The sequence below is a fragment of the Electrona antarctica genome, assembly GCF_951216825.1.
Source record: "Electrona antarctica genome assembly, chromosome: 5".
NCBI lineage: Eukaryota > Metazoa > Chordata > Actinopteri > Myctophiformes > Myctophidae > Electrona > Electrona antarctica.
Window position 1 is genome coordinate 10,918,637 of NC_136810.1, and position 22,252 is coordinate 10,940,888.

General features: G+C 41.5%; 1 protein-coding gene across 1 annotated transcript in view; it reads left to right on the plus strand.

Moving 5' to 3' along the window:
• cspg4 (chondroitin sulfate proteoglycan 4) overlaps positions 1 to 22,252 on the plus strand; it is a 121,206-nt gene that overhangs the window by 67,573 nt on the left and 31,381 nt on the right. Inside the window, exons 3-6 of the mRNA XM_079501051.1 lie at positions 3,005 to 6,073; positions 6,327 to 6,800; positions 8,423 to 8,611; positions 10,129 to 10,410. Of these exons, the coding sequence (XP_079357177.1) occupies positions 3,005 to 6,073; positions 6,327 to 6,800; positions 8,423 to 8,611; positions 10,129 to 10,410 (4,014 nt within the window). The remainder of the gene's footprint in view (positions 1 to 3,004; positions 6,074 to 6,326; positions 6,801 to 8,422; positions 8,612 to 10,128; positions 10,411 to 22,252) is intronic.

Sequence of the window (22,252 nt, forward strand, 5' to 3'; positions counted from 1 at the left end):
GGTCGCGAGCAGTCCTTCACTGCCTTGCATGAAATGCTTTGTAATGCATTACACATTCAACTCAAGTCCTACAAGTGTTCTTTTTTACAATCAGAGTTATAACCACTTAAACCCTATCTGAGTCCCCCAGACTCTATACTAAGTCTGCAAATTGTTTCCCTCTAAACAAATATATTGCCAAAAATATCCCATGATTGTACAAGCTCACAATGTGACATGTTGGGACCTTGTATAATTGCATGTTGTTCACCGAATGTTCAACCTAGAATAGGTAGGTAGCATAGGGTTCATGTGCTTAAAGACAGCATAAGTGGTATGCTTTGGGGTAAACACTGTAGCAATGGTTAGAATATAGAGCGATTTAACATTTATTTGTACAAAACTAATATCCCTAGTATCAATAGCACTTTCATTGTATACTCCAGATTCACATGTTACTGTAGTGTACCCTTCCAGAAAATGATATATACAACAGTGTATATTTATCACATGTCACATGCTTTAAAATATTCAAAGTGGTAGAACATGTATGGCGAATCAAAGGCAGACTAGCATAATGAAAAAGCTGTCTTATACTGTAAACTCCATTGATTTATTCTTCACTGTTGTTCCACATACATCAGATATGAAATATAACTGTGGGGACTGAGGGGAGTTTTAGTGTCTCTCCTTTAAAAAAAGGTGTGTGTGTGTGTGTGTGTGTGTGTGTGTGTGTGTGTGTGTGTGTGTGTGTGTGTGTGTGTGTGTGTGTGTGTGTGTGTGTGTGTGTGTGTGTGTGTGTGTGTGTGTGTGTGTGTGTGTGTGTGTGTGTGTGTGTGTGTGGGAGGGGGGGGGCTACGGTATATATACATTTCTGGAATGGAGATCAGACAGCAGCAGCTATTGTAAATCTCTTTTCATTTTATCCAGACCAAACACAGGAAAACACCTCTTGATGCAGTGGTGGCAAAAAAGTACTCGTATGTTTTACTTAAGTAAAAGTATCAATACCCCAATGTAGAAATACACTAGTACAAAAGTATTGGTATCAAAATATACTAAGTACAAAAGTAAAAGTACTCATTATTCAGTATTATGCAAGTTTTCAAATGTATACAAATCTTTTGAAAATCAGCAGATCTACAAGCTCACAATGCGTCGCATAACAATGCATTTTGAGCTTGTAGATCGGCTATTTTCAAATGGCCTAAATGTGCCTAATGTATGTTTTGTAATATAAATCAACATTTACAAAATAAGAAGTAACTAAAGTTTTCAAATAAATGTAGTGGAGAAAAAGTAGAATGAAAAGTATTGGAAATGGGAAATGATCCAGTAAAGTAAAAGTATCTCAAAATGTTACTTAAGTAACAGTACTTTAGTCAATGTACATATACTTTCCACCACTGCCTACAGTACCAGACATCTTAAATAAGCAGTACAACAGATGTTGGGCTAGGGAGGGGGGGGGGGTGTCTTCAATGTGATTCATTGTATTATTCATCACGTCAAACACATTTGGGCACTCTTACAGTATCTGCATGTGACAGATCCCATTTAGGTGTCCTTCTGAAGATGTGCTAAATTGCTTTGCTGTGGTGTCTTCGCTGTCTTCTGCCTGAATGGAACGAGGACTGTGACATTTTAATTCAATAAGTAATTGCTTCACAACGTCTGAGAGCAGTGAGGGGGAGAATTTGCACACTGTATGTGTGATGCAAAGGGAAATGCGTCTACATTGATAATTAAGCAAGGTCTCGTCTCATATGAGGAGAAAGTATAGACTTCATGACCTTTATGCCCTCTTGTTCCTTTGTTTCTACTTTGATCTAAGTGCAGGGAAGCTTAATGTATGATCTCATGAAAGATTATGCTTTATTAGTCATAGAGTACATTCCTTTTTTAAGAGACACTTTCATCTGACATTTCAAAGTATACATTCATCTTAAACAGTAATCACAAATGCTGTTCCCACAGTCTTGAAGAGCGTGGATGATATATGTATGTATGAACACAGAACAGGGTGGTGGTAGCCTTGATGTTGCAGAGGCGGCTTTTTGAGCAGACATGCCAGTTCAATTCACATGAACAACTAGGAACATATTGGTGTGGAAAAGAAGTTCTATAATCTAAAATAATCTCCCTTCTCAATAACTGAGGTACCCATGAGCACATGGCACTGCAGGAGGAGCGAGCTCCACTTCCCAGGAGTATTTCTGTAAAAGACTAAGAGAGATTAAAAATCTATGAAGATACATGCACCCCACTTGTTTTTCATGATAAGAAGTAACATTTTCGGAGCTGTTCAAACTAATTGAACTTTTTCAATTCGGTAACTTTCAACGGCATAAGGGTACATTTTCTGCTTCAGAGCACTTAACATTTCCACTCCAGGTGAAATGAAGCTCGCTGGAGTAAAAGGGATCAATGTGATGTAAATCAATACATTCAGCCTCCACCTCTTTGTTAATGGAAAGGCTACAGAAAATGTTTTTGATTCACCAGCGCGATAACACACGATACGTAAATCCTACCTTTATAGACTTATATAACATTAACCCATTTTTGACTGAGGTCGATTCAAAAAAAGGCTTCTAAATCCTAATTTTTTTCTGAAAAACCTATGTTTCTATGTCAGTGGTGCTCAACCTTTTTCATGAATTATCTCTATTGGGCCACGGACCCCCATCTCAAAATATGTAGTTCCAGGGACCCCCCAGAAGCCAATATTTTAGTTAAAAATGTTCGCTCTGAAATATATATTCAATGATTTGTGCCACATTTTAACGATTTAAAAAAAATAGCAGACCTACAAGCTCATAGCGCGCCACTCGGTGGCGCGCTATGAGCTTGTAGATCTGCTATTTTTCAATAGCTAAAGTATAACATAATGCTTGAAACACCAACAGGGGTTCCCGCCCAGAATGGGTTAAGCTATACTCACTTGTTACTGTAGCCTAATATATAATAGAAAGCCTTGCAGAGTTTGAATTAATTGAGATGTATTCTTCTTGTCTTCCTGCAGGTGCGGATAAACATGGGAGATGGTGACATGACCCTGAGTTCCTCCCAGGGAGTCCAGCTGAACAACCTGATGGAGCACAAAGTGTCCGTCACACTGCAGGACTCCAAAATCACCATGACGATCGATGACCTCTTCTCCACAGACACCCCTGTCTCCGGAGGGGAGGAGGAGCTTAACATTGATCTGGGAGTCTGGTTGGGTGGTACGGGGGAGCTCGAAACCCCCTACCTCAGCACCGCCATCCCGCCGTTCCGAGGCTGCATGACCGACGTCAAGTTTGAGTCCCACAGTTTTGACATCCTGAAATCGGCGCTGACGGACTGCCACGACACGAAGGAATCTTGCAGCGGTGAATTTGAGGCTGGCGATGGGGAGGCGACCAGTTTCATCAGCCCAGATTCGTTTGTGTCATTTCCTACGTGGAGCGGCACCAGTGGAGCTGGGAGGGTCCTCGAGTTTCTGATGAAGACCACCATTGAAGACGCGCTGCTTGTTTTCCACCCCGGCAGAGACACAGATTTTGTCGCCGTCGGTGTAACAAGCGGCTTCCTCAAAGGTGTTATAGATCTTGGCACCGGCATGGAGGTGCTGGACAACACCCAGGTACAGCTGGACGACGACCAGTGGCACAGAGTCAGGATCCAGGTTGACCAGAGTTCGTTTCAGATTAACGTGGACAGCCAGGCTGCCTCCCTCCCTCTCGACAGTGCAGATAGACTGGATCTGGTCGGGAATCTTTACCTGGGAGGGATCCAGGCAAAAATGAAGGACGTGTTCCGTGACACCTACCTGGACCGCATGGAAGAAGAGATAACGTCAGAGTCATTTATCGGTTGCTTTGGAGAAATAAAGGTCAACCAGAAGGACAGAAGTCTGCAGGACGCGTTGATCACCAAGGACGTTCACGTCAAATGCGAGGGAGAAGACTATGACTACTCAACTTATTATGATGTAGAGGCAACTACCACGCCTGCTCCTGTCCGAATCAGATATGTTGACGTAGACCCCAATGAGCGACACTGCTACCCGACAGACGACATGCCAGAGTTGTTCCGGAATGTAACAAAACTGCTTGAGATCACCCCCTTGCTGGTACCTGAGGGAGGTGAGGTTTTTCTAGATATCAACCACCTGAGCCCCACCTTTGACCTAAATGCTGCAGAAATCCGCCAGTCACAGATCATCTTTACTCTCCAGAGTGATCCCTGGTACGGTCTGGTTGACATGAACATCAACAGTAAGCGTACACAGAAGTTTACCCTCCTCGATGTGGTCAATAAGAAAATCAAATATCTACACGATGGAAATGAGAGATACGGAGACCAGATCCAGTTGGAGGTCACAGTCCACAGTAACGACTATCTTCCCGAATGTCTGAAAACTCCCCGTCAGTACATTCTCCCAGTTGAAATCATCCCAGTCAATGACATGCCCCAACTTAGCGGAGGGGACATCTCCATCACGGAAAACGGGAGGACCCGCCTGAGCCCCAACTTGATCAAAATAGTGGATTCTGACACACGCTGCGATGAATTGGTGGTGACCGTGACCTCCGAGCCTTCAGCGGAAGTTGGGTACCTAGAAAATGTTAAGCAGCCAGGGAGAAGCATCACAGAGTTCACCTGCAGGCAGTTGAAAGATGGAAACATCTACTTTGTACACAGAGGTGGTAGCGGAGCTGGGATGACAATGGAAGTATCAGACGGACACTCTGTAAGCCCGTCCACCACATTTAAGTTGGCTGTCACACAGCCACACATGACAATTGTGACCAACACTGGCCTTCTCTTGTCTCAGGGTAGCAACTCTTCCATGAGCATTCAACACTTGGCTGTCATTTCTCATCCCCGTAACGGGGATGTCGTGTACAACATCACACAACCCCTGAGATTTGGAGAACTGCAGATTCTCACTGGCAACAACATGGTCAAGCAAGTGACAGCTTTTCATCAGTCCGATTTAGAGCAGGAGCGCCTCAGGTATGTCAGCACGGACTCCAGTGACCAGGAGGACACCGTGACTGAGCGCATACAGTTTGATGTTCACCTGGGTCAGTTCTCTCTCTGGAACAACGTCTTCTTAGTCAAGATCATGCCCGCGCCGGTAAAAGTTTCAAACCTGATTCCCTTAGACATGAAGGGAGAGGAACAGAAGGCAATCAAACTGACAGAGCTTGAGGCCGAAGTGAAAGGGAAAAACCCAGACCCCCAAACTGTTAAGTATGTAGTTCTGAAGCCACCAACACTGGGTGTACTGCAGGTGTCAGGCAGAGAGCTGGGCGAGGATGGCAGCTTCACCCAGGAGGACCTCAGGGCTGGTCATCTTACATACAGAGTCCTTATGCGCAGAGCTGTAGACAGTGAGGACCAGTTTCAGTTCAGAGTATTTACAGGGGACGAGTACTCTCCCATCTATACCTTCCCAATCAACATCCTTGCAGATATCAATGCTCCTGTTTTGACAAATGAGGTGCTGGTAATTTTGCAAGGAGGGGAGGGAACCATTAGCAAAGATCATCTCTGGACCCTATCCCCAATCTCTACTGATTTTGTGTACCGGGTCATACAAGATCCAAAGTATGGCCGTCTCATGAGGGAATCCCCGGAGGGGCAGCCAAGATTTGAGGGCGCAATCAGGTTATTCAGCAATGAAGACATTGAGTTGGACAGACTTATCTACAAACACGATGGCACTCAGACAAGCAGCGACGAGTTCCACTTCATGGTATCGGATCAGGCAGGAGGAAGCCAAGGATCCCTGAGTGGCATTTTCAAAATCTCTATGCAATCCAAGAACGAGCATGCACCTGTGAGAGTCGTGGACAGAGTCTTCAACGTGGTGCGACACGGTCAGCGCCTGCTGACCACTGATGTCATCCAGTATAAGGATGACGACTCTGGCTTCAACGACACCCAGATCGTCTACGCCCGCGAGGGGATCCTCTCGGGTAACATTGTGTCCGCCTCCGACCCCTCGCTGCCCCTGTACCGGTTCACCCAGGCCGACCTGAAGGACAACAATGTACTGTTTGTGCATCACGGAGCCGACCGTGAACGCTTCCAGCTCCAGGTATGTCAAGTGCTTTTCCTAAATCAGTTTTACATGTATGTGTGTATGTATGTAGGCCTATGTGTATGTGTATGTGCATATGTATACATATATTATATGTATATGTGTATGTATATATTTATTTATTTTTTCCTTGACTCTATGCTTTGTTATTTCTGATGTTCTTAATGTTGTTTTTAACCTGTCTGTAAAGCACTTTGTAACTTTATGTTTGGAAAGGTGCTATATACATAAAATTCATTCATTCATTCAGGTGTCCGACGGCTACCACAAGGCCACAGCGCTCCTTGAGATCCAAGCTGGGGACCCCTACTTGCACGTGGTAAACAACACGATGGTGGTGATGGACCACGGTGCCACCAAGACCCTGAACACCTCCCTGCTCAGTGCCGAGTCCAACGTGGACATCCGGAGCGACGGAGAGATTGTGTTTGAGGTGACGACGCCTCCGAGCGACGGCAGGATCATTGTGAGCGGGATCGAGAGGTCGCAGTTCTCCCTGGAAGACCTGAAAAAGGGAGTCGTGTCGTATGAACATAACTACGAGAGTCTGCGGTCCAAGGATTCCTTCGGTTTCACTGTCCGTGCAGAGGGCTATTCTGAGGAAGGAACATTCAAGATCAAAATATTCAAGCAGGGCTACTTCTCAGAACCAGAGGTGGTGAATAATAGAGTTATCATCTCATATGACGGGGAGCACACAGTGATCAACCAGTTCAATCTCAAGGTAATTTTTACAGGCACTATAAATTTAAGTAATTAGGCCGTTAGATCATTATTTTAAAATGTTTAATCTAGTTTAATATAATTTATGTAAAGATTTATCAATCAACAGTCTACCATACTATTTGTTTTCATTATTGAATTCGTATTTTGTCAATAGAAATCAAAGCTTTGTTTTCATCTGTTCTCATCATAATAATCTTCAGACATTATTTGTTTTTGTTTAAGAAGGCAGAGTTTGTTTTCACTTCATGAAGTATTTTCACATGACTCAATCAAACAGGCAGACTTTATTTGGTAATCCTTTCCCTTAATGTTTGTTACACCACATGAAAGCAGGACCGAGTATTACTGTACTGTCCCTGTTGCTTATAATCTAGTTTATATACTAAATTACACTCCATTAAGTGTGGAAAAAAGGCTCTGAGTATACCCTAAGGGATGCGTCTGAACCCCGCTGTAATTTGTAAAGACGAGCCTGTCTTCACTTAATCTCCAAAGCCAATTAATGGAGTTTAAATTCTCACTCTATAATAAGCATGAGTCAGCTTGAAAAGTAATGAGAAACATTTTTGTCGAGCAATTTGTATTACTTTATTATTATTATTATTATTTAACTTTTCTTTAATCATTCAAACTTTTTAGAGGCTCTGCAGTATTGACTTGAGAAAGTACCTAGACGAGCCGAGTACAGACGCACCATGCATTATTGAAAGGAGTGTTGCACAAAGGCCTGACAGAATGGTCTTTATAAAGTGTCAGAATATTGACGTTGCTGTTGGCAGCTCGTCCAGTCAATGTATTTCTTTACTTTACGATGGAAAGTTTCATATGCCTCTGAAGGAATGTCGGATGGAAACATGACTGCTAAACATTACATCCAGAGAACAGTCACCAGGGAAGCCGTCCAAACTTTCACAAAGCCTGCTGGATGCTGTCAATCTGCATGTGAATAAAAGGAGGGAGGCAAGGGAGTTCAATATGTTCCACCTCCAGTGGTGTAAAGTAACTAAGTACATTTGGTACAATTTTGAGTATTTCCAATATTCAATACTTTTACTTATACTCCACTACATCTCAGAGGCAAAATATTGTACTTTTTATTCCACTAGGCCTGTTTTATTTACTAGTTTCTTTGGAGATTTTGATTATTATTACAAAACCACTTCAGCCCTATATACATTCTGACCATTTGAAAATAGCCAATCTACAAGCTCACAATGTGTCACGATGCGATGCATTGTGAGCTTGTAGATCTGCTATTTTCAAATGAGAAATGGGACATTCTGCATAATGAATGACTACTTTCTACTTTTGGTACTTTTTTTGTACCAATACTTTTGTGCTTTTACTCAAGTCAATTTTAAATTCTAGGCTTTTACTTGTAACAGAGTACCTCTACATTGCACTATAGATAATTTTACTTAAAGTAAAACATTTGACAGACAGACAGACAGACAGACAGACAGACAGACAGACAGACAGACAGACAGACAGACAGACAGACAGACAGACATGAACAGATACAGTACCTGCAGCTACCTTTCATTGATGGTGTCTATATTAGAAGCATGACTATGTTAACATGAATATGAACCTCCTCTGGCTGTCCTGTATGTGTTTCAGGTGGAGCAGGCAGACATCCTGCCGTCTGAGATGGTGTTCACCATCAAGGAGCTTCCCCGCCTGGGCCACGTTGTCATGTTGACCAACGACAGCGAGAGCACGGCCGCTCCCTCGCTCAACTACATCCACTCCTTCACTCAGGACGACATAGACCAGGGACGCATCCTGTACGTGTCCACGTCCATCCTGGTATGTGTCCTCATACAGTATATCAAAAATGCCACTGGTTATACATCCCATGGATAACACCCCAATCGCCCAGGACGAAGTTCACCGTCCTTTCTATTAGTAGGCCTAACACCCAGCGCCCAATACGAAGTTTTGTCCAAAAGACGAAGTTTATTGATATGAAAAACAGATTGCATCGCTCCACAGCCTAGGAGCGCTGTTTGCGCAATCCTCGATGTTGCGCAACAGTGAGACGTCATCGGAAATGTTCCCCTCCTGTTTCAGGTTTAGGCTGTCAATCATAGCGACTTCACAACCCGTGTAGGCTTTGGTATGTCGCGTTTTGGCTACATTTAGCTGCTACAGCCGGTCCGTCGGTAAAAGTGCTCCGTTGCTATTAATCGATTGGGCGCTATCATTTAATGGATTAAATAACCCCGGGCAATTAGAGTGATATAACTGTTGCAGCAACATAAGAAGAAAAAATGTAGCTTGTGACTGAATATAACTATGAATCCTTTGGAACAGAGGGTTTTCTTTCCATTTCCTGAAAAGTAATAGTTTGGGACATACAGGTTTCCACCTAACAGCGACGTCTATATTCAAAATCTATGAAGGAACATGTGCGTCTTAAGAGGTCATCACCTCACTAAGTAACTCAGTGCTGTGGCACCCTAGGGTACCTTGACTCAAGTCCAGGGGTGCCTCAGAATACTTTGGGACATGAGCCGTAATATTGGGACATGAGCCGAAAATGTTTGAGAACTTTGCCAGACTGTTTTTTCTGCATTTTCAAATGCTTCCGTCATACAGTCTGGAGAACGGAAGCTCTGATCATGAGCAAGGAAGTGAAGCCTCCTCCCTACTTCCGCCTTTACAGTCGCACAAAATGTATCCTAATATAAATCAAAATCTAAGCCAATATAACTTGCTGCTTAGCAGAAATGAGAAGTAATAAAATAAAAAATATATTTTTGTGCACCGAAATGTCAGGTTCCTTGCTCAGATTTCGGGAGGTGTTGTTCCAGACTGTACAGGTATATATATAGCATTCAGAGTTTGTTGAATAGTTGTCTGGCTACGCAAGACTACCGAACTAACGAAACCAGTGGTTTTCAACCAGTGGTCCGGGGACCACCAGTGGTCCCTGAGGGGGTTCTAGGTGGTTCCCAGGTAAATGATGGAGAGTTGGTAACCAAATGGACCTTTATAGATCTTAACTCCTGAGAGCGTAAAATGAAACCAAGACCAACCAGAGTTAAATTGTTAAACATCTGCATTACTTAATTTACAAGAAGTCACAATTAGAGAATGTAATTGTTATTTTGATCAGCCTTTGCCTGTTCTCTCTCTTATGGTACCAACATCAATGCAACATGAAATTGTATAACAAACAAAATATTATTTAGTTTTGGGTATGCAAGGCCAGATCTCATCAAATGGTGGTCCGTGGCTCAAATGGCGAATAAATAATGAGCCTTGATATGAAAAAGGTTGAAAACCACTGAACTAAACCAAACCTGTCCTCCAACCTGCAGGGAGACGATGCCTTCCGCGTGGACGTGAGCAACGGCTTCACGTCGGTGGACGACCTGGTGGCGTCGGTCAGTGTGGTGCCTCGTCTGATCCCGTTCCACGGCGTCAACTTCACCGTGAGGGAGGGCGGGGGAATGTCCGTCACCGCCGACGTCCTCAACATCTCGCACCCCTTCTACAGCGCGGCCAACGTGGAGTTCATCGTGGAGGAGCCGCCGCAGCACGGCGACCTACGCTACCTGGACGGAGACGGGGACGAACTGACCTTCTTCACCTGGGAGGAGGTAAGGCAGGCAGCGGGCTGCATGGAAGTGGCAGACCAAGTGTTTGCTGTACGTTAGTGTTGATTTTGTCGCCACATTTTGATGTCTTTTGAACAAAATTCCATTTAGTTTTTTTTTAAATAATTTTTATCCCACGATTTTGCAACCCATTTTTTTTACCCAGTGTCAATTATCTAATGTAATCCTGGGCGCTACACTTCCTCTGTCAACCTGGGGGGGCAGCGGACTGACCTCATGCTTCCTTCTATGCATGAGGAGTCCAAACTGCTTCTTTTCACCTGACAGGGGGGATGTAACACGTGGAAGGAACACGTTATTCCGACCAGTTCCTTCCCCCCCCCCATCAGGCGCCCTGGCAGGCCAGAGGGAGGTAGTTTAGAGACCAGGATTACCGCATGTTTTTGTGAGGGTACCTACAGTACCCTAGGGGACACGGGGAGAACATGCAAACTCCACACAGAAGGGCTGTGCCACCGTGCCCCCTCCATTTAGTTTTAGTCTAGTTTTAGTTGACTATAAGTATCGTAAGATTTTTGTCGACTAAATCTACAGTTGATTTTGTCGATTCAAATGTATTTTTAGCGTGTCTTGATGGCGTCGTAATGCCTGGTTTTACACTTGGTTAAATGCTGAAAATAGCCAGTCTGCAAGCTCACAACGCAAGCGTTGCAGCACAACGCGTTGTGAGCTTGTAGATCAGCTATTTTCAGAGCGTCACACCCCAGCAAACCAAACATAAAATGACTTGTCTTAGTAAATCCTACTGTATCTCTTCTCCACTGGTCCCTCCCTATAACATTTTAGTCTAGTTTTTGTTTGTTGACGAACTTGGCAATAGTATTATTTAGTCTTAGTTTTAGACATCATAGTAGTTATTTCGTTTTTATTTCGTTTTTGTCAGCAAAATAAGGTAGTCGACGAAATTCAACACTGGTATTTATTGTACGTACATCACCAATACCACATTTTCTTTTTAAGGGGCGCATTGATGCGTCATTGGCCAGTGGGGCCTGCACGTCAACACCATGCACCCCCATATTACGTGAGGAAGCTTGCCATAACTTCACTGCAAGAAGTTTAATTTAGTCTATTGTAATATAAAATAGAAAGGATACATTTCAAAAGAAAGTTATTGAGCAAGACAAATAAGAATAGCCTTATTTAGAATCCTTTCAATAATAGAAAATATCATTAAGAAGTTCAACAAGAACAATAAAAGGAGATACAAGCTGAGTATATGCCTGAGTTGTATAGAGGTACCGGAGACTTTGTTCTGTTTTATAACCATTAATATTAATATCTAGGTATAAAGTGTTTTGGTATGAAAACCCACATTTGTAATTCAACCATGTATCCTACAGAAGCCTATATCATAACATAAGTACATGTCTGGCATTTGTAACAAACCAATGATTTTAATAATAGAGACATCCTGCTTCAATAGGCATACAGCACATTAGGAGGGACAGCTCTCCCCACAAAATATGGTGGCCGGCTGGCCGCAATGACGCATCGCTCCAATGAACCGATAGATATCTTGATTATCTTGTGAGGGAAAATCAGTCGCCCAGAGGGGGCACAGTAGCTAAAGGTTAGAAAGTAAAGAGTAAGAAAAAGAAAAAGTACTGTGGTGTACAGAAAAACAAGGCAAAAGAAAGAAAGAAAACAAGAATTGATCAATTATCAATGAATTACCAGCTGCCTATTATATCTGCAGAATTGTGCTATAAAATGTAAATATCTGTGTCTATGTGTAATTATGTGTGTGTGGAAACAAATTAAATCACTTCACAAAGCCAAAAGTCCTACTAAAAGCATAGTACACCTGAGTCCAACACCAAATTAATGTAATCTGTCTCAGCTGTGGTGTGCGCTGTGATGTTGTGTGCTCACTCATCCACGTAGCCCTGTCCAGTTGAAACTATAAATCTAGTAATCTTTAGTAGGCTAGATGTAAGAGTTGTTGTCCATGTGTCTGTTACTATATTCCTTCATTGAGGTAACATATAGGTCTTTATATTTCCCATCTCCTCACTAGAATCGCCAATATCTTCTATAAACACACAAAACAGCGCATCGCGGTTTGAACGACACACACACACACACACACACACACACACACACACACACACACACACACACACACACACACACACACACACACACACACACACAAAAGTTTTCTTTTCTTTTTTCATGAAAAGGTTAATTAATTCCCTCAAGTGGTCTTATACTTCCAGAGTTCTCAGTAACTAATTTACATACATCTTTGTTCTCTGGGTTCCTCCACCCAGGAATCATCCGTTATCTATTTATATTTTTATACAGTATATTTTCACTTATTATTCCTTTAATGTAGTCATTTGGTAGTACAGTACATTTTATTTGAACTTTATTAAGACTTTAACTGTGCTGTAAGAAAACCCTCTTTTGCGCACGTGGGCTATCCCAAAAGATATTGTTTTGGGAAGGAATCGACAACAAAACAAACATGAGTCACTTATTTCTGTTATTCTGGGACACAAAGCTTCCCTCTAGACGACCAAACCGCCCCATAACTTCTCCTCACTCCTAATTATAAGCTGCAGCCGGAATAATATCTACCTCCAAACACTTTGATCGCGGCGGTTGTTCAAGAAGGAATTACCACGGATACACGTGACGTCACTTTGGAACTTTCCACATGCCTTTGCTGTTTTCCCTTTCTTTTTTTGGGGGGGGGGGGGGGGGGGGGGGGTAAAGTATTGCATGGATAAAGTAATACTTCATGCTGAAAATGGCAAAATCTACACACACTCACAAAAAACATGACACGGTTGACATGATGCGTTGTGAGCTTGTAGATCGGCTACGGCTACAAAGATGTTTGAATCAGGCTTTAAAATCCCAGTTTCTATTAAGCCCATATTTACAGTATAATGCATTATAGATATACATTCAAAATGCATTATAAAATGGCCATTATGTAAAAAATATTATTGATTGAATACTGAGGCACGGTGGCACAGATGTATTTGAAGGAATGCTAAAATGATAACCCAGATATGCTCTCAGAGCTCGTTTTCCATTAAATTCATCGAGACATTTACGAGTAGAAATAAGAAAGAAAGATATGTACAGTAAACAGAACGGGGTCATTTTTCTAGGCTTGTCTAGACAAGACTTCGTAAAACCTTTTATGATATTTTATCTATCTGTAAATGCACCAAGTCTATGTACGTACGTCTGTACGTCCGTGTGTAATCCACGTAACGTACACACGTCTATCTGGGATCACAGAAACTTTGTCTGAGCATTAGGACTGTGAACCTTGCTCTCCTTTCATATTGGTTGCTGTGTTATCGGCGATTGGAAGCTTATGCAAAAGGCTGTGCTTGTCACACTAGCTCTGGATCAGAGACATCTGCTAGATGTCTAAAATGTTAAATGGAATTCAAATGGGCTCTCTCTCCAGCACGGTGAACCCCTGCTGACCTGCATTCTTTGCTGAAGATTTTAAGAGTCACTGTGGATACGAGAATGAATGTAGAATGAGAGAGAGAGAGGGGGGGGGGGGGGGGGTATGAGGAGGGCCACTGGGTCCTTCTGACATACAGTCAGTGGTGGAAAGTAACAAAGTACATTTACTCAAATACTGTACTTAATTACAATTTTGAGGTATTTTTTAGTATTTTTCTATAGGCTACTTTTACTTCTACTCCACTACAGTACATCTCACAGGCAAATATTTTACTTTACAATTGTTTTAAAACCTTAGTTACTTTGTAGATTATTATTACAAACATACTGTACATTACCCACTTCAGCCCTATATACATGTCAGCCATTTGAAAATAGCAGATCAGTTATTTTCAAAAGATCTTTATACATGTTAGAAAAGGGACATTCTGCATAATGAGTACTTTCTACTTTGAATACATTTGATACAAATTCGTGGGTGCTTTTACTCAATTCAATTTTGAATTACGGACTTTTAGGCCCGATTCACACCTTTACATCTAGCATACAACATTGATGAATGCTTGTTGTATGAGATGTATAGCTGATGCAAGCTCGCAATGCATTTCCAATGGGAGTCACATGGTTTGACACAACATTTGTGTTGTATGGCTTTCGGCTGTGTTTCGACTGCCCCCCTCCCCCCTCATACAACACAAATGTTGTGTCAAACCATGTGACTCCCATTGGAAATGCATTGCGAGCTTGCATCAGCTATACATCTCATACAACAAGCATACATCAATCTGTTGCGAAGGTGTGAATCAGGCCTTTTACTTCTAACAGAGTATTTCAAAATGTAGTATTGATACTTTTACTTAAATAAGAAATGTGAGTACTTTTCCCACCACTGCATACAGCGTATTTGGTGTCCCTGCATGCTGGGTCAAATCCCCACTTGAGCTTTAGGGAGGAAAACGTATATTTAAGAAACATCAATAGGCTAAATAATGACGGAAGAAACCTCAAACATTCTGGTGCAGAGGAGCTGGTTGGTATTATTTCTCTCCCTCTCTCTCTCTCTCTCTCTCTCTCTCTCTCTCTCTCTCTCTCTCTCTCTCTCTTTTTCTCTCTCTCTCTCTCTCTCTCTCTCTCTTTTTCTCTCTTTGCTGAGGCACTGTGGAAAAACTGACGGTGCCTTTGGACCGCCTGAAGCCAAAATAAAACGAGTTATTCGTATAATAATGTACGTGCATGTGTGAGCGCATGCACACACACACACACACACACACACACACACACCTCTCTCTCTCTCTCTCACTCTCTCGCTGACTCCACTGTTTGTTTCTACTCAGCTGGGACTAGCTCCTACAGTAGTTATGATTGAGCTCAATGGGATTAGGTTGCTAGTTAGCAGCGAGGCGAATTGGCAGTGAGTGACAGCTGCTCTGAACACAGCTGTACAGTCAGTATATCACATAGCTTTGACTTCTGTCAAAACAGTCACTGTGACCGTTTCTGTGTGTGTAAATGCATGCTCTCTCTCTCTCTCTCTCTCTCTCTCTCCCTACCCTACCATAGCTTTGACTGTGCCATGTACTGTTTTGCATGTGTTATTGTCTAATAAAATAATCAATCAATCAATCAAAACCCCCACTCTCTCTCTCTCTCTCTCTCTCTCTCTCTCTCTCTCCCTACACCCCCCCCCCCCCCCCCCCCCTCTCTCTCTCTCTCTCTCTCTCTCATATCCCACCTTTCCCCCTCCAGCATTTCTCCCGCTAAATTAGTTCCACATTGAAGAAGAGTAAATCTGTCGTGCTCAGTTTTATTTTTTTCAAACCCGAGCGTAATTGTTCCCAAATTAAAAACGGATGTGCAGCCGCTCTCATTACTGGAACGTTATTGGGACACGTTTCTGTCCTGTGGGAGCAGACGTGGTCCTCGCCGTGCCCTCAGGCTTGTTACAGCAGGGCCACAGGGCACCAATCAACCACCATTTAAACTCAAGTAATGTACTTAGGTACAATGTTGACGTACTTTTACTTGAGTATTTCCACTATTTAAAAACGAATACTTTATGCTTATACTCCACTACGTCTCAGAGGCATATTTTGTGCTTTTTTACTTAATTAGAATGTTCTGACCGCTTTAGTTACTTAGTTTGCAGATTAGATTAATAATATAACACATACTCATTAACTGATAAATTATTATGTTTTATTTTAAGCTACCATGCAGGCAGCTCTACCAGCTGTACCATTAAAGTAATGTACACGTTGTTAATGCGATAATAATTAAAATCCAATGCTATTCAGCATATTTGAATACATGTATGACTAATATACTAGTTTTGGTACTATTATATAAGCATATTTTGATGCCAGTTCTTTAGTACTTTTATTAAAATAAAAGGTCTAAAGCGGGACCTTTACTTGTAAAAGATTATTTCTACATAATCTATTTCTAATTTCTGTTCTACTTGAAGAAGAAACAAGAAATTATGACATAGTCATATTTGATAGGTGAATCAGGTGCTGTCTCCGTTGTCCCCTTTTTTTTCTCATATTATTATTATTATTATTATAGTAACGTGTATGTTTCTGTGTCACAACCTCGCGGCCGTTGTTTTCGTTCGTTTCCGACATTCTGTTAGTCGTTCAATGACTGTGTTTTGTTGTGGCTTTCCTGCTATCCATGCAGTTAGCTCATAACATTTGAGCTGCTTAGAGTGCATCGTTGACACACTTCCACACTGTACATTTTATACAGAATCCATCAATATGTCAGAGATGTGATTTGAAATATTGGCCAACAAAATAATGGAAGAACGCTGAAAAAGTATTCATTCTCTTCTTCCTGTTCACTACTGGCAGTGTGTGCCTGTAGTGCAAATACTACATACTACTGTAGGCCTGTCCCCGACTAAGGATTTATATAGTCTAATCTGATTGGCCAAAAGTCAACTGGTTGTGGAATCAACTGGAAGTGGAAAGATTGGCAGTCGAATCAGAATGATTCGACTGCCAATCTCTCAGTCGAATCATGCATAAAAGAAGTTGTGCAAATCATTCCATTTGTGCTGTGGAGGGTGTTTAATGTCTGATTTAACATACAGTATACTTGCTTGGTTTTTACTTTCTCCCAATAAAAAATAAATAAATAAAATAAATCATGTTATATAACTATTAATTCATAAATAAATAAATAATTAACAAATTATGCCAATCGAGTCGAATCATGCAAAATTCATTGCATGATTCGAGAGATTGCCAGTTGAGTCAGATCCCTCGATCGATTAGTCGTCAATCGATGTCATGGCCTATAAAAATATTCTGAAATATTCCTTATAGATGTAGTAAGGGCAGTAGTACAGTAGTGGTGTACGCATCAGCATGTGAAGGTACAACCAAACACGTCTTGTTCAGTAATGTTCCTGTCCTGTAAATTACCATGCAGCAGTAAATAACGTAAAGTCGAGTTTGAATCCGGCTCCCCTTAATGTCTCTCCGCTCTCCGCCCTTGGGTTTCCTGTCTCTCTATTACACTATATCTGCTGTAAATGAAACAGTGTCACACATGTGTAAGGGAAGTAGTGAAGCTGTCACAGGAAGGCTACAGTGCAGTCCATCACTGTGGGATGCTGGAAGGGTAAGTGGAGGCTGTCATTGTCAACCTCCTGGTATTCATACGTTCTGATCCGTCACATGTGTGTTACCGATGATGGGTCGAGCAGCAACGTGTTAGAGAAGAATAAGATGCAGCTTTATGGATCATTCTAGTCCCGCAGTTCGTTTAGCTTGTAATAGAGCGTCGCAGTCCCGCCCCCCTACGAGGACCCAGGAAATAATTACCCGTTCATTTTCCCCATTTCAAAAAGTATTTATTTAAAGACCTTTTAAAAGCCTCGTACAAAGCCAACTCGGGTTGTGACAAATCATAACAACAAACACAATTTGTTGGGCCGAAGAAGAAAAAAACGGCAGGTTACAACACTTTCTTTTCAAAACATTGTGTTTATTCATTGCCATGATCTAGCTGTCACAACTAGAGTTGGCTTTGTCCGCGGTGTAAACGACTTTAAATAAATACTTTTTGAAAAGCCTATGGGGAAAATGAACGGGGAATTCACTTCTGGGTCTCTCGTCGTCATGAAAGGGGGCGGGACTGCGACGCTCTATGGGGGCGCTTTTTGTGTGACAGTCTGAGAGATGTGTCAGGAAGCGCTGTGGAACCCGTGTTTAGAGTCGTTGTCACCGTCTCCACACCATAGCGCAAAACTTTCTTAAGCTGCGCACTTCTTAAGCTGCGCGCAGCTTAAAGCTTGAGTTTTTAGACAGCTGGTGGATGGAAATTAAGCTCCACCTCCGCGGAAGACTTGAGCGGAGGAGAGCGTTTCCGGGAATCTGGCCGTCGCGCAAGTATTCGGCGGAGGTGGAGCTTAATTTCCATCCACCAGCTGTCTAAAAACTCAAGCTTTAAGCTACGCGCAGCCGAGAACGTGCGCAGCTCTTTTGACCGTGTGGCAGCACCTTGTCCAGTGGTCGCTGTGGTGGAACAAGTACATGTTGATGTTGAATAGAGGAAGGGAGCGCTGCCGTGGTCCTTTGTTTGTTGAACTGAATACAGGTGCTCGTTGGCGAGGTTAAATCATAACAATAAAGAAGAGGATCCAAGGCACTCTGTTCCAGTGAGGTGAAGAAAAGCCTTTTTATTTGGCAAAGAACATTACAAAAAAGGGGAGGACCAACGCGTTTCGGCACTCAGCCTTCGTCAGGGTCACATTTTTTGTAATGTTCTTTGCCAAATAAAAAGGCTTTTCTTCACCTCACTGGAACAGAGTGCCTTGGATCCTCTTCTTTATTGTTGAGTACATGTTGATATTTTAATACTGCAACGTATAGGGGTATCAGGTACTCTGTTACGTGTGAAAGTCCATAATTCAAAATTGACTTGATTAAAAGTACAAAAGTATTGGTATCAAAATGTACTAAAAGTACCAAAAGTAGAAAGTACTGGTTATGCAGAATGTCCCATTTCACAGGTTTTCAAATGTACAAAGATCTTTCGAAAATAGCAGATCTGCAAGCTCACAATGCGGCGCATCACGAGTCACGACGCATTGTGAGCTTGTAGATCGTCTATTTTCAAATGGCCGAAATGTATAGGGCTGAAGTTGTTAGTTGTTACTGTATGTTTTGTAATAATAATCACATTCTACAAAGTAACTAAAGTTCTCAAAGAATTGTAGTGGAGTAAAAAGTATGTTTGCCTCTGAGATGTAGTGGAGTAGAAGTAAAAGTAAAAATCACACCCGTGTGAAGTGAGGGGCACTAATATATTAAAGTCTAACTCATGTTGATTAGGTGATGTAATGGTGATGTAAAACGGTGTCAAAAAACATTCAATTCTATTTATTGTTAATGGCATTTAATGTTTGTGTTAGGGACAAGATGACGTAAATGTTCCCTTCATTGTCAATGGCGTTTTTAAAACAAACATTGAACTAAAAACAAACATTAATTTCTCTTCATTATCAATGGCGTTTTTAAAACAAACATTGAACTAAAAACAAACGCCCCTCAAAAATCACACCTGTGTGAAGTGAGGGGTGCTAATATATTAAAGTCTAACTCATGTTGCTATGATTAGGTGATGCATGGTTTCTCTTTTAGAGAAATTTCTGTTTAAGTTATTTACCCGACCGCGCACCCGGTAAGAATGCTCAAGAAGTTTGAGACTGTTTGGAGTTGTGCGGGCTATACCTTGATAAAATGTTTGTTTAACTAAAAACAAACATTAAACCTCTATATAGGAGGGGCTAGCGCCTCTAAAAAATACAGAACATTGGAAATACTCCAGTAAAGAAAAAAATATACCTCAAAATTCTACTTAAGTACAGTACTTGAGTAAATGTACTTATGTTACTTTTTACTGGTGTTGAGAAAAAGGAGTCGCTGTGTTTGTTTGGCTGACGTGTTCACTCCCTCAGGAATGAAAGTAATGGACTTAACTACACCTCTGTACACATGGGGTTTAGGAGAATCCAGCGCCAAGATCAAGAACAAGAGCTGTGTTTGAAAACAACTTTTATAGACCTTAACACCAGTGTGTCATCAGGTCTCCATTAGGTCCTCAGAGTGGGAAGAGCAGATGAATGCCCTCCGGGGGAAATCGTCTCACTTTTCTCATCAAAAGACCTCGTATTCTTTGCCTCTCGTACGTGTTGTTTTCAAGTGCAAGATGTAGTGTCTCAGGATGAGAATATTGTCCCTCAGGATGTTTTCATGTAAATGTAGCTTTGTTTAATTGGATATTTTCTCGAATGAATTTGTATAATAGCTTTTGAGGCTAAATCATCTCCATGGCCCTGATTGGTTGCAGCTTTCCTGGTTTAAGTAAGGCATGTGCGCTGAGTGGAGGCCGTCCAGGGGGAGGGCTGGTTGAAGTGCTTTAACCCATTTTAGGCGGGAACCCCTTTTGGTGTTTAAAGCATTACGTTATACTTTAAATCAAATCAAATCAAATCAAATGTATTTATATAGCACATTTAAAAACAACTCTCATTGTACCAAAGTGCTTCACAAGGCAGAATATAGTGGAATACAATACAATACAATAAAATGCAATATAATACAATACAGTACAATTCAGTGCAGAAGACGTCAATAGTAGAACAACAGGCAAATATGACAAAGTAATCTAAAAGGAAAGATCATGTCGGTGATGCAAAGGCTTGTGAATATAAAAATGTTTTAAGTTGTGATTTAAAAGACTCAGCGGAGGGCACAGACCTAACGGTGAGGGGAATGTTTAGCTATTGAAAAATAGCAGATCTACAAGCTCATAGCGCGCCACCGAGTGGCGCGCTACGAGCTTGTAGGTCTGCTATTCTTTTTTTTATCGTGAAAATGCGGCACAAATCTTTGAAAATTGAACATATATTCTTTCAGACTTTTTCTTTTATTTCGATGTCAGGCCTAAATGGGTTAATACCTGATGAGAAGGATTAAGGTAATTGCAAAGGAAAGGGTAAAATGTACAATACTCTGTTATATGGAGGCTGCATGCTTGGTTAAATAGCAGCAGCATGGGTCTACAGAGTCGCAGTGTCACTCTTTGACACATGGCCTAAGGTTAAAGAATGCAGTGCTCACGGTATGCTGGTGACTCAGACCACATAATCACCATGTTGTAAATGTGAACCCGAATTCGACCCAGGATCTGTGTTGCATATGATATGACATGTCTCTCTGTCCCTCTCTCCATTGTGCTACCACATGTATCTTACAAAACCAGAATCCCTCAAACAATCAGAGAACGTTATATTAAACCCATTTTAATTAAACCGACCTGAGGCCGATGTTCAAAAACAGCAGATATACAGTACAGGCTCTCAGCGCAGCATGAAGTGACGCGCTGTGAGCTTGGTATACCTGCTATTTTTTAATAGCCAATGCAAAAACTCTGAAATGGCACAGATGTTTTCTCGGTTTTAATAGGTTAAAGCATACATGGGCAACTGGCGGCCCGGGGGCCACATGCGGCCCTCACCATCACTTAATGAGGCTAATATTCGAACATTGATATGTTAATGATTTCTGCTACTATAGTATTAAAATGTTATTGTCTTTTTTATGTCCAATGTATTTATATTTAATTCATAAAGTTAACATAACTATAACTAAATGCATTTGAAATTAAATAAAAGTGTAACTTTTCAGGATTCCAAATGCAATGCCTGATTCAAAATAAAAAAATGGAAAAATATTCAGGATTTCAATTCAAATTTAGCAAAAAATAGCTGATCTACCAGCTCAAAACGCGTCGCAGTGCGACGCGTTTTGAGCTTGTAGATCAGCTATTCTTGCTACGACAGTAAATTAATATACAATGTGGCCTTCTGGAGTGAGTGTGGAAATATAGTGGCCCTCTCCATCGTCAAAGTTGCCCACCCCTGGGTTAAAGGAAGAACTCTGTGTATCCCACAGCCAATTCAATGTATCTTATTGACATGCACCTTCCTTTGGCTATCCATATTAGTTCTTCATAGAATCAGCTTTATTGTCACAACAGGTTTGCAGAAGTAAAAAAAGTGGGTGAAATGAGTTTGTTTGATTGATTTATTGTTTGATTTGATTGAATACTTTATTAACAGTTTGCAAAGACAAGCACAGCACAGTACAGTTCAATACAATACAATACAAGGTCTGTTAAAACGATTTTAAACTCTTGTTTCCATCGGGGTCCTTTGTACTCACGTACGTAACAGACAAATATACAATACTAGTTCTGAGTTCCTGTAAGTGCTCTTTTGGAGCGGTTGTGAAGGCGAGGAGCCGGAGGTATGGTTTGTGCAAGTTCTATCGCTTTTGTTGTATTTTTCCTATACTGTACTGCACAAAAT